Consider the following 13,805-nt stretch of genomic DNA (forward strand, 5'->3'; position numbering starts at 1 on the left):
GATGGGGGGGGGGCATCATGTCGGACATCGTGTTAAAAATGTAAAAGATTACTGTACCACGCTGAGTCAGTGAAGTACTGCACTAGGTGCTCCACTCCTTAGCAGTGGCATTAATTCAAGGAGGCAGAAATGTAGGAGAAGGAGAAGAGGAGATTAGTGGGTGAGAGAGAAAGATTAGAAGACGAGGAGAAGACGACGAGAGGCAGAGACACTCGTCGGGGTGAGGAATATTAAAATCCCAACATTTAATGCAAAACGTGCTTTGGAGAAACGGCTGAAAATTAGCAGAAAAATAACGTGAGCGTAGATAAACGCACACGTCTATGTCCAATGTATTCCTCCGTTTACAAACAACGTCTTATAGTTTTATTATTACTATTATAGACCTTACACACAGAGATAATATTAAACACTATATATGAATATATATGAGTGTGTGTGTGTGTGTGTGTATTAATATTCCTGCCAACCTTGTCTTGGTTTGTTTATCTCTTTCAACCCACTCTCTTCCTCCCACTGTGCAGATTTTCCTCTCCTTAATTAGACCTATGTTCTACTGGAGGAGAAAACTTTCACAGTAACTCACAGAGAGTATGTTTTTGTCAACACAGTTTGTACACACCCCTTATTTTACACTCGTATGCATAATGTTAAAACCAACATATGGGAAAAGGTGTGGATTTTAAAAGGAGCTCCAGGAAGTGGTTTGATGGTTGAAAGCCTCAAAATCTTTGGTCAAATATTCAAAAAAAAAAAAAACAAGAATGTTAACTGATACTGAATGTGAATGGCCCTCAAAAGTGAGAGGATTTTAAAACCAAAATTCTAAGCGATGGCGGTCGTTTACATGGTGACAAGGACACAGAACGAGTGAAAGTAAAAAGTAAATTCTACAGTAAATGACCCAGAGGTCATGTTTTGAGGAAGTGCCATAAAGACACAGGAGAGGGTCGCACTGTTGACCAATGATTCAAAGCGACACTGTTCACATTAAATACTTCCTAAAGTCCTAAACCTGTGGCTGAAGTGTATTTTTTATAGTGTTAGTGAATGATGTTTTTTTTTTTTTTTTAATTCTCAAACTTAACACCGTTGAGTTGTTTCAGGACCTTCGTGACATCAGGTTGTAAACGACACACACTGGGTTTTTATTTCAGCACCAGGAGCTGTCCACCGACTTCTAATTCAAAACTATAAGCCCTGCGGTGCCTCCTGTTGGACTGTGGCGGGAATAAAAGTTTATTAAAAGTTTATGTAGCTTATTTTAATCTGACAGAGTGTCTCAAGTTCAAATCAAGACAACGGTGAACACCGAGTGTCGGACAGATCAAGTGGAAGTTTCAAGTTCAAATCAAGACAACGGTGAACACGGTCGTGTTCACTTGATTAAAAAAAACAAAACAATCCTTGTTTTTAAAGTTTTTAAATACAGTCAAGAGAATTTGACCAATTGGTAAATCTGACATTGTCTAAACCTTTGTGTAGTTTTACAGATATAAATTATTGAGGGCTTTTTTTTATGTTGTAAAAAATAATAATTTTCTTTGCTCTTGTACCTAAAGGTCAGAGATCAAAACAAAAGCACGTTTCCGTCATGACCTTCCTTTCTTGGAAGGGATTTAGTTTTTTGAAAGAAGAGTGTTTTGGGGTTTTTTTACACTCTTTTCACTTGACATTGAGATAACCTGAGTGTAAAATAAAGAAGAAGCAAACAGCTGTGCCGCAGTTTCCTTCACCTTCATCGTAGATATAAAGCCTAATCCTAGCGGGGCAGATGAGAAGGGAGCAGCGTGAGATCCTGTTTGTTTCTCCATTTATCCCTTCTCTCTCCGCTCCCTCACACGGTAATTCTCTATCCACCAGTCCTGCTTCCTCCTCACATAATCAGCAGTGCAGCATAATACAGACACCGTGTGGCAGGATCAAGCTGGGAGTGGAAGAGGTTGCCTTTGGAGCACAGTGGATTTTTGTTTTTGTTTAAACCGCTGTCAAAATGATCACAGATTGAAGCCGTTTGTGTTACAATTGACAAAGACAAATCACTGAACTGGAATTGCAAGTTTGAGGAGTTAGCATTAGAGAAAAAAAAGTGTATTTTATAATTTTATGTATTAACAAAACAAGTAAACAACTCTAATTCTTGACAATCTGTCAAACTTCTTAAATAACCAGGAACCAGGGTTCAACTGGGTCCTTGGTTGCAAACTTTTTTTAATAAAGAAATCAAATTTAATGAAAAGAAAAATCCAAATAAATATTTATCTAAATTGAAATATGAACGTCTCACTGTTTTAAAGGTCACTTTTTAAAATAGTAATAATTAAATAATGACCTCTGACGGAGAAGATTTAATTCCTGTGACTCAAAGTTGAATCACAACCCTCCATTTGAGGAACACTACATTAGTCAGTAGCTCAAATCGCTGGAATAAAGATTTTCTTTCAGTTCAGAAGTTTAAGTGAGGAAAAAAAAAATAAAAACAAACAAACAAAGAGTTGCAGGTTATTTACAGACACATAAAATGTTGTGTTATGCAAAGTCAGAGCAGAGGCTGCAAAGAATGTTAGTGACTCACTCTGTCTGCGCTGGGGCATGCTGGTACGGCTAAAGTTCTGGTGCTGCGCCTGCCACGGGGACAGCAGAGGGGTGGGCAGCGCACCCTACGCAGAGAGAAGAAAAAAATGAAAACACAAAGGACAAAAGGCATGACGCACCAGGAGACACAGAGAGAGGAGAAGCCAGATCATGTAGGAGGAGGACGCTCCCAGGCCCAAGTCCCTGACGATGTTAATGAGACATTCTGATAATAAACACTGACAAATGCAGACAGAAAAACAAACAGAAATATCACACGTCTAAAATATCTGTGATTCTGTGCAGTGGTCAGGACTCAGGGACTACATTCTGCTGATAGTACACACTTAACACAACTTTAAGATTTAACTCTGTCAAAGGAAGGAGACGCAGTGCATCCATCAGAGGTCGGTGGCAACAGAGAAGAAATAGGCAAAAAAGAAAAGAAAAAAGAAAGGAAGGAAGGGAAGGAGGAACCTCCCAGCTGCTTCAGCTCACTCTATTACACAGCCGGCCGCCGAGACAGCAGGCGGGAAGAGGAATGAGTTTCCCCTGGACTGCTCTCGTCCATCTCGATTCCTCCCACATCAACAACTGCATCGGTGGGGGGTCTCGGCACAAGCCCCCACCCGTGGAGGCTTCATTTGCGGTGAGGAAAACCTTCAGTGATGAGAACCACTGGGTGTCTTGTAGGATGATCCTGACAGAGTCTGGCAGCTTTATTAAAGCCTTCGTCTGTCAACACTTGAAAGTTTTCCTCACGTCGTCAGAGCTCCACAACGCCAGAGAGACAAGAGATCCGTCTCATACCAGTCTCTCTGTTACATATCAATTTTCTTCAAAAATGTATTTTCAACCTCTTCCATCCTTCCTTTCTCATCAATTTAAACTTTTTCTTACAATAACATTAGGCTCAGAATACAAAGTAAAATTAATTACAAGAGAACAATAACAAAGTAGGGTCATTACAGGCGGCGAGTGCAGCCAGCCCCCCCCCCTCCTCCCACTGTATCATTTCATGTCCTAATTTTAGCTCCACTCTCAGACTGAACACTCGGTTGAAGAACCATTCACAACCTCATCAAGACTACAGTCATTTTAGCACAGACTCTAACAAAGTCAGAAATAAAGGCGGCAACTGAAGCAAAGGTCAAATCAAATCAGCACCATGGACAGCTCCAGAAGCCAGGTGACTGATTAACGAGGTGGTTTGAACGAGCACTGAGTGGATTATGTTAGTGGTTGAGGGTATCAATCACCTGGTAACTGGTGAGTGGTCCACAGGGATTAGGCTGGTCAGATTACCCCAGATTAAAATACAGATTACAGCTGTTCTATAAGGAACATATTGAGCACACTTGAATATAAACCACACCCACTAAATTTAAAAATAATTTAAAAAAATAATTGTACATATTTAGACTGCACTTCACCACATTGTACCATGGGATTTTTCTACAGAAAGATGTACAGGAAACGTCTGCGTTTCTGCGCGTGCACGTTGATGCAAAAATAGCTGAGATGAGGGTTTGTCAGTAAAAAGGCAGAAAAAAAAGACATTCTTCCAACCTACGGATTAACACTGATCACTCTCACTCTTCCTCCTCCTCTTCTTCCTCCTCCTCGTTCTATTTCCCTCTCTCTCTCTCTCCCTCACTCTCGCTCTCTCTCTCTCCGAGTGAATCAATCTAATTGCCAGCATGAGCAGGGATGGAAAGTTAGAGAAACGAAATGAGCGAGACAAAAGTACGGAGGGAGAGATATTGTTGAAGCCAGAGACAAAACACGAGAGAGCGGAGCCGATAAAAAGGTATGAGAAGAGGAGCAGAGATTAAGAGGAGGATATTTGAAATGCAGAGAGGGAGTGGGAGGGGAGCTCTAATTTCCCTCTCTGTCTCCCACTGATGAAACACTGCCTATTGTGTTGCTTTTGTCTCAGTGCTGCTGCTGCTCGTCTGCCTGTTTGTTTATCTGGGTTATTAACAAGGTCGACTCCCGGCTCTTCAGTCTGTCCAACTTAATGATCGGCGCGCACTTCACACACATGTCCATGTCAGGACACACACACACACACACACATTATATATGAGCCTGTGTACGTGTGAGACAAACTGACGTCTGCTGCTCATGACACAGGGTTTGTTTTTTATATATTTCCTACTGAAGAAAAGCTTCGCCAGACGTTATCAATGGTAATTTTTAGGGAATGTCCAATAATATCGGACGACCGATATTATCAGCCCGATACTATCATAATTATGACATATCCGCAAGAATTTGTATCGTTTTTTCCCTCCGATAATGAAAAGCCGATAATGCAATGCCTGGGTTTCGCCAAATGATGTGTGCCCTAAAAATAATTTCGGGGGAAAAACAGCTGCATGTGAAAGTGAAAGCCACCAGATGGCAGCATTGCAGCTCATATTAGTAATCTATTTTATTAGTCACGGGAATGTATGCAGAATTTCAATGCGGTCAACGCCGTAAATTCCACTCCTCACTGGCCTCAAACATTCATCCACAAGTGTCACTTCTCCTAAACTCTTAATCTGACTTCAGAGTCCAATGAGATTTCGCAGAAGTCAATGTTCAAGTTGGCAGCACTCAATTAAAGACCGTGTTGTACGTTTCATCCCGGAGGGGGCGCAGGTAACGAAACCTCATATCAGCGATTAAAAAAAAAAAAAAAAAAAAAAGCTTAAAAGCTATGAAAGGATTACGGCTCCTGACCCGTGACTCTGAAATGATTCTGCACTGATACTTTCAGCCGAGGGCTGAAGGTGTGTTAGAGGACAGGAGCCGCTCTGACACAGGAGCCGCGCTGACACAGGAGCCGCGCTGACACAGGAGCACTTAAAGTGTCGCACAGCAATTATGGACCAAAAACTGTGTATATTTTAGAGAACGGGAGAAGAGAAGAGAAGGTGTGTGTGTGTGTGTTGACACTAAAACCCAAAGCTGTCAGACTGAAACAGATTCTGTTTTTGAGCCCCAGGTTTTCAGGAATCAAACGCTGCCATGCTGTAATTTTGAAATCAGCAGTTCATAGAACTGAGTTTCTAAAGAACCTCAGGTGGAACTAATTGTTATAACCTGGTGAATTGTTCATTAATTAATTACAGACCATTCAAACCTGAGCTCCTTTATCAGTTCCCTAATTCCTGTGACACCCTGATAGACACACTCCAGCCCTGTAGGTGGCAGTAATGTACCTTGGGCTTGTTTGCCAGCCAGGTTTTTTTTTCCTTTCCTTTCCTTTCATTTCAAATTTGACATTCAGAATATTTTAGTAAACATCTCTATGGCCAAATATATGAAATAAACAACAAGATAAAAGGGTAATTCTGTGGTTCTGGAGACAGGAAGCTGGACTGGAGGAGCAGAGAGAATGTTCAAGGGGAGAAAGTGAAGCATTAGGCGCAGAGGACGGTGTGAGCTGGTGGTGTTTCACATGTCAGTGAGAGAGGAGAGAGCTCTGATAGCAGGAGGACAGACAGACGCAGTAATAAGCCTCCTCTTCTCTCTGTTATTTGTTGACTCGCTGATCTCTTTTCCTGTTATCTTGTCAAAAAGAAAAGCACAAAAAAACAAAACAAAAATACTCTCGCCTCACCTTTAAGATGAACACCGTGCTCTGAGAAGCTAAATGCCACTATGATGTTTGTTTGGTTATTTTTACTCCACAGAACCAAACAACACCGGTCACAGTGTGACGACAGATTAAAGACGTCCGCAGAGAAGACGAGGACGAGGACGAACGAACGAAGAACCAGAATCAATCGGAGGAAATGGGAGTCTCGCTGTGGGTTTTTTTTTTTGTGTGTGTGTGTGTTTTACTATGTTATTTTACAGCACATTCTCCAGGTCACAGATAAATGTTTTCACTACAGACACCAACACAGCTAGGTCTGCTTCAAAGTTTCCATAGCAACAGCTAAACCACAGGAGCCTGTGGTTTAGTTGGCCCGCTGTAGTCGTTCAGATTTCTGTTTTGTTTTTTATTTTAAACATCAATATTTTCCCTCCGCGGTCTCTTTATACGGAATCAGACTCAAATTAGAGCTAAATAAGTCTATCAGGGGTCAGAGGTCAACACAATTATATTTAATAACAGATGTGTAAATACCAAGGAATAATAAATACACACAAGTACTTCAACAGATACTGAAGACCTGTTGAACCTTTTCTTCTGGTTTAGATTAGACAAGACTTCATTAGTTCACTAGGCTACATCATTAGTCTGGATTATTAGTCTAGAATACTGGACTACATGTCTAGACACGACCCAGTGCCTTTTGTTTTGTGAACGCGGCTGCAGCGTTTTCGTTTTGTTCGACCCAATTCCCCCACTAATGGTTTGTGAAGCACAGTTTTGTGAACCACGGTGTGGTGACGATCACCGACACTTATACATCTAATACATTTCATAATGTAATATTTGTAAATATACTGCTCTTAATAAAAAAAGGTCAAAGGTCACTTAAATAAATAAAAAATGTTGTTGATCTTTTATTTTGAACTCCAGGAAACTTACGAAAACTGCATATTTTATGTTTTTTTTTTTTCTATGAGAGATATCTCTCTCTCTCACACACATATAAATATATATTTTTATATATTTATATGTGTGTGTATCTGTTAAAGGCAGGTCAATTAGGTGAGTGTTTACTAGGCTCCCTGCCTGTGGCACTCCTGCTATTGAATCAATACTTGGCAGCCACGCAGCATGCCATGGTGGCATCACACCGAACCCACAACCCCCCCCCCCCCCCCCCGTCTGTCAATCATTCACCTCTCTCTCTCCGTCTTCTCTCTCTCTCTCTCATATATCTTCGCTCCAATCCTACCGTCCTACGACCGCACCGTCTCCTCTGCCTCTGCGACTCAAACATTAAGTGCATCCTCACGTCTCCGCCTCAAAAGAGAGAGTCTTGGTGGAGTGAGTGAGGCGGAGTGACAAGCCCGCTAACAACCTAATAAACTGCATGCCACAGAGAGGGTGCAGTCATCTAACGGTTCAGACATGCCAGCTGGAGAGAGGCTGGAGATAAATGAGTCGCTGACTGAATTACAGTAAGTGCTGTGACTCAGCAACATATTGCACGTGGGCACATGGTTGGTGTATCCTAATGTGACCGGTGTGAAATTGCGATGTGCACCGCTGCAGGGGCGCAGCGTCTCGATGGCTGCTGGATTATTAACTTTTTACGGCTGGGTGTTTATTAAAAAAACAAATGTTCTACCAAACGCAGGTTGAAGGAGCGCACGCCTCCACACGGGGGAGCAGTTATCAAAGATGTTAGCTCAGTGACTCACGGCGTGACTGTGTGGTCTCCAGTACGTCTGGGTGGCCTTGTCGTAGTGACGCTGCATCCGCCTGTCGCTGGGTCGGAGTAAAGAGGGGGCCCTCTGTTGGTGGCACTGGCACCTGACATGGTGAGTCGCAGCAGCCTGTCAGGACAGGGAGGGACATGTAGGTGCTGATCAGTAGGATTCTTCAACACAAATGTGCCCTGAAGTCAGAGCGTTGTCGCGGCTGTCGCTCTGTTTCACTTTAACTAACAATGACTCGTTGGTGACTGTAATGTGACCTGCTGTCAGACAGCTGGGTTAGAAAAGAGAGATTCAACTTTGTTTATCCCAAATTCAAAACCAAAAAATAAATAAAACCACACATATTAATATATACACATATATACAGACACACATTTTTCATATTTAACCTCTATTCATACAGCTGGTCTCATTGAGAAATTACAATGTATTATACGTATATATATATATGTACACATATGCGCGCATATATTCACATAAACATATATGATTACATGCTTATTTTATTTATATTTCTTTGCTTTGATTTGCTTCGATTGAAAAAGATGAAGCTCAGTAAAAGAAAACTATGACGAATTTATTAAATCCACGTTTGAAACAGTTTGTTTTTCAGCCCAAACAGAGAGAAAATAATGACTGAGCTGCATCTGCAGCAGTGAGAGCAGAATCCAAAACTTCATTTTGTCAAGTACGACAGAAGAATCTGCCTTCCGAAACTTCATTTTGTCAAGTACGACAGAATCTGCCTTCCATCTGTGATCGCTCCGTTTCTCTCTCTCTCTCTCCTGTTATTTCATTTTTCACTCTCAGCCCTCGCTCACTCTCTCAAACACACAGTGTTTCTATATTGACTCCCTCCTCTCTCCTCCCCTCACACACACACACACACACACACACTCTACCACTATTGTTTTTTTCATTACTCCATTATGTTCAATTCAGTCAATCCCGTTCCTCCGTCTCCCAGCGTTTTCTTTTCTCGTCTCACTATGAATTTTCTTCATTACTGATTATTTGTACCGACAGAAAAATGACTGTTTCGACGTCAAGGACAAACTGTTAGCTTCTCACTCTTCCTCCTTCAGACTTTAAGGACAGCTCCAGCTGGAACAGAAGTGTTTCTCAGATGGGGATGGCTTTTTGCTGTATATCTGCATATCTTTTATCATCTTTTGGCAACGTTTTGGATTTTTATTTCAATATTTTTTCAACAACTTTTTGCACATTTTTATTTGACCAATTCCCAGTCCAATATTCCTGGTGTTGGTTCTTGTTCTTTTTCTTTTCTTTCTTCTCTAGTGATTCCAAATGTAGATCCCTCTGTTCCAGTGTTAGGAACTGATGTTCAGATGGAACAGAGTCTCAGACTATGATGATGAAAACTCAATATATCGTAGTGCCTATAGTATCGCAGTATATCGTATTGCCAGATTTTCGCAAATTCACACCCTGAGATCTGAGACAAAACAGAAAATGTTCTCTGATGCTGTGATGGCGACTTGTTAGTTGTTTTATTTCCTGCTGTGTTTTTTTTCTTCTGTTTTGCTCTTGCAGTGTGATCGAATATATTGTCAAAATTAAAGTAAATGAATCCAGTCTGGTCCAAACGCAGTGGTTTCTGTTTCCAGTCTGTGCTGCAGAGGCAACGACGTCATGAAAACACAACAGGGATTGTTTCTTCCCCTCCTAACCCCAACCACAGGTGCTGGGGCACCGAGTCAGCACCAGACTAAAGTCTCACTGTTTGGTCTCTGATCATCCTCCTCTTGTTTCCCCCAGAACCATCTGTATATTTCCACTCTCTGCTCTCATTAGACTCTGGCACAGATGCGAGGAGATGCCTCTTTGTGTGGATCTTTGCCGGTGGAAGGTGAGGGGGCAGCAACATCACGCTGATGTGAACAGCGTGCTGTGGGTGGGAGCTAATTATAATTGGAGTGATTTCGTGCTGTGGGAAGAGAACGGTGAACAGCCTCAGCATTGACACTTTGGTATTTCAGGGGAATGACAGAGATTTGAATAATGTCGGGCAGACGGAGGCTTGTTTGGATAACAAGGAAGTCGGAGCAGACGTAAATGAATGTTAGAGCGGAGATGGAGCCACTTAAAAGTGAAGAGAACCCAGTTCATCCAGAGCTGGTTATAAAATATGCCCCTCCGTACGCTGTATGGGTGTCTCTCTTCTCACTTCACTGGGCCACAAAGCGCAGACTTATTAAGGCTAATTTCTCCTCTCCTCCTCTGTTTTTCTTTCCTTTTTCATGTTCTCCCTCAGTGAGATCTGATAAAGCCGAAACTGGTGTAAAGAAAAGATAATCGAAGGCAGCGGTTGTGCTTAGCTACGCTGAACTATCTCAGATTTGTCAACAGGAAGTGGTGCCAGTGACGCCGGGCTACAAAGAGAAAAAGAAAAAGGGAAAGAAATAAAGAGAGAGAGAGACAAAGACACAGAGAGAGAGAGAGAGAGAGAGACAGTCCTGCACCAATATAACCTTCAGATTCTCCCATCACCTCTGACATCCACGGTTCTGTGTGGAACGTCTGAATCCTGTGACGACAGAAGTCACCGTCGGTGCAGTCGTTTTCCGAGCGTCTGTTTTACCGTCTCAGAATTTTTAAGGATTGATGTATTTTATTTTTCAAACGTCTGATCAGGAAAATGAAGCCAGTCTTTGCCTTTTTGCTTGAGCTCACGATGACAATGTCACCGCGGCCGAGGTTTACAGAGCCTTTCTGGAAACAGCACACAGACTCCGAAAAACTAAGAGTGGAATTAAAACGGAAATATTCACTTAAGAAACTGACATTCGGTGTAAAATGTCAGCGTGAGAACATTCTACCAGATTTAACTGGATTAGTTTGGGAACCGAGATTAGGATTACAAGGAAAATCTGCTAAAGACATTTGTGGTGGATCCCTGATCCCTGGTCTGAAGGTTTTTAGACTCTGGAAGGAACTCGGTATCCAGTATCCAGAACTGGTACTTGTTCTGGATACTCCATAAGTATTCTTTATAAGTTCTCTCCTGGGAACCAATGAACATCATCCTATTAAACTCTGAAACATAATAATAATCATTCTCACTCTTCAAAAAAAAAAGATTCTTGTCTACAAATACCAGTAAACATAGTCCTTCAAGTTTCTACATTTGTACTGCAGTACACATTTGAAAGTCCCCACTTCAGAGCTTTTACTTCCACAGCCACTCACCGACTGTTGTTGCTGCAGCTGTTGACACTGCAGCGTGAGTCGAGCGATGGTTTCATCTCGACCACTCAGCTCCTCCTTGAGAACCTGCACCTCCTTCATCAGCTCCTCCGTCTGAACACGTACAGTTACAGTCTCGTCACTCAGCAGCGTGGACACAATCATTTTGTTTGTTACAGTCTTATGTTGGAGCTAAAGTTTTTTTGTTTTTACAATAATCTGACCATGAAAATTCTCCCTCGATCTTAATTACTTTCCAGAAAATAACCAAACAAAATCATTGTTTTTTGTGTCAAACTCAGTCACTCAACGGGCTGAAGACTCAGTCTAAGCTGTGGAAACATTTGAACATTTGAACGTTGAACAGTCTAGTGCTGACACAACATTTGGCACCATAAGGCAGGCCACATTTGGGCCGCGGGCCTTGAGTTTGAGATATGTGGTTTTACTACGCCCTGGATGTCATCACAACACTGGCCTCTGAAATAATGAGCTAGAAATGTTTTTCTAGTCATGATCAGTGGAGTAGAGAGATGTTTGTTTGTTTGTTGTTGTTGTTGTTTACCTGTGAGGCTGGTTTTTTATCTTCCGTTTCTTCAGAATCATCGACTTTAGAGTCCGACTCGTCCAGCTGGAAAAACAAAACAACATAATTTACACTATGTAGAAGTCAATGTTTATCATTAAAATACATATTTGTATTAACACTGTATAACATTATACAGTAGCAGTTTTGCAGTTTGTCTTGGTTTATTAATATGAATTTGACACTGTTACCACAGCATTAGGTGTAAAAAAAAAAAAAAAAAATCAACACTGTGAGTTAAATTAAAAAAAGAAACCGAGTAAGAGAGTTATTTCTTTCAGGTCATAAAGGAGCAAAAAAACATCTATTCAAACTGTAATAAGAAAAAAAATAAAATCTCACTAATGCAACAAGTTGACTGTCAGGTTATTTCTGTGAACTAATGTATCTGTGAATTGACTCTCCATTAATCACACTGCAGAGGATACTGCACATCACAACATTTTCTTTTTTTATATTGAGCCCATTTTCTTATCTTTCCGCCCAGAGAACGAGCAAATACTTCCCCAGATATACCGTCTCATTTATCTGACTTCATAACTCACTGTCTGTACGGAGAGAGGTTTATCTTTTTTAGGTTGTAACATCTGTTCAACATTTTTTTTGTTGCAGTTCTTTGCGGAGCCTGAATGTACAGATCATCAGAAGAAGAAGAGAACCATGAAATATTTAGATTTGAATCCCAGCGTTTTCAACATTTCGACAGTTTCGACCTTGTGTGAATAGTGAAAAGATCCGAGGTCTGTCTCTCGCCGCGGTTTTATCATCACCTGTTATAAGAGAACCTCGCATCTCTGAGTCTGCAGTAATGATGAAAAAGCAGCTCAAAACAAATTCATTTTTACGTGAAGTTGACATAATCGTAATGTGATGCAACAGCTCTGCACTGACTGAACTGTGAACGCGTGTGTTTTTGTGCTAATGAGGCTCAAACCTGCAGCAGCGTCTTCAGCCTCAGCAGCTCGTTCTTCAGGGAGTTACAGTCCTGAGTCATGTGTTCCAGCGTGAGCTCGTCCAGCACCGCTGTGTGGCCCAACTGTCGGCCTTCACCGGCCCTGGAACAGGAAGGTTTGAGTCCATCGTACTGTTGGAAGACCTGGGCCCTGTGAAGACGACGGAAGACGGAAATCACAGGATGAAACAGAGCAGCGAGACGTCAGCGAGTTTAACCCTTTCAACTGTTTAACTGTTCAACCTGTCGTTGTGAAATCGATCCGATCCGCCCCAGCGCTGGTGTTTACGTCTCTGTCCCTGACGTCCAGACCTCTCTGAGCGTTCACTGTACGACATGCTGTCTAGATCTGTACAGAAAACAAACCAAAAATTATAAAAGCTGAAAAAATACAACAGTCATGTTAAAAAACTAGAATGTCTGTCCATCTGTAGGGATGCTGCCCCCTGTCTGTGTTTTCTCTTTTCACATTGTACTATGTTTAATGTTGACGCGAAGGAAAGTTCATGGATGTCAGTTTTCATAAAAGTTTCAGCCAAAATCTCATTCAAATCATTTCTATATTCACTGAAAACATGCAAAGAAGAAAAACTAAATAAACAAAAACACACATAAAAACAATGCCCAAAGTTTGGCTTCAAATGTAACAAAAAACACACATTATAAAAACAATGCCCAAAGTTAGGCTTCAAATGTTTAAAAATGTGTTGTGTTGTACTTTTTGTTGTTTCTGCCTGTTTCACAGCGCCATCTGTCTGGAACAAAAAACACACATTATAAAAACAATGGCCAAAGTTAGGCTTCAAATGTATAAAAATGTGTCTGTTGTACTTTTTGCCTTGTTTTGTTTTACAGCGCCATCTGTCTGGGATTCTCTGCAGGAGCTGGGTTCAATAAATGTTTTTTAAACACTACTGATAAAAATTTAAATTTTAAAATGCTGAGGGTGAAACTCTGATATTCTGACATCACTACACTCTCGTCTCCACCATTTACTCCAAACCAGCACAAACACAGGAAATGACTGAAATCCTAAAGTTGATTTTCCACACGCCGGTGATTTTGAAGCCGAAAAAAACAAAACAAACAAAGTTGTACTGAAAGAGCCAAAAACAAACAAAGTTGTACTGAAAGAGTACTGGCTTTAAAGAA

At 41.3% G+C, this 13,805-nt stretch overlaps 1 protein-coding gene across 4 annotated transcripts in view; it reads right to left on the reverse strand.

Annotated features, from left to right (window-relative positions):
* ccser2a (coiled-coil serine-rich protein 2a) overlaps positions 1–13,805 on the reverse strand; it is a 39,980-nt gene that overhangs the window by 3,442 nt on the left and 22,733 nt on the right. Inside the window, exons 5-11 of one of the 4 annotated variants that reach the window (XM_025060727.1) lie at positions 12,897–13,002; positions 12,636–12,804; positions 11,681–11,746; positions 11,119–11,229; positions 7,891–8,025; positions 2,576–2,660; positions 58–97 (exon numbers count right to left, since the gene is read on the reverse strand). In XM_025060727.1, coding sequence (XP_024916495.1) covers positions 58–97; positions 2,576–2,660; positions 7,891–8,025; positions 11,119–11,229; positions 11,681–11,746; positions 12,636–12,804; positions 12,897–13,002 — 712 coding nt within the window. The remainder of the gene's footprint in view (positions 1–57; positions 98–2,575; positions 2,661–7,890; positions 8,026–11,118; positions 11,230–11,680; positions 11,747–12,635; positions 12,805–12,896; positions 13,003–13,805) is intronic. The other 3 variants (XM_008321617.3, XM_025060725.1, XM_025060726.1) reach the window with 3 other exon arrangements.

The sequence above is a fragment of the Cynoglossus semilaevis genome, chromosome 12 (genome assembly GCF_000523025.1).
Source record: "Cynoglossus semilaevis isolate Cse_v1.0 chromosome 12, Cse_v1.0, whole genome shotgun sequence".
Lineage (NCBI taxonomy): Eukaryota > Metazoa > Chordata > Actinopteri > Pleuronectiformes > Cynoglossidae > Cynoglossus > Cynoglossus semilaevis.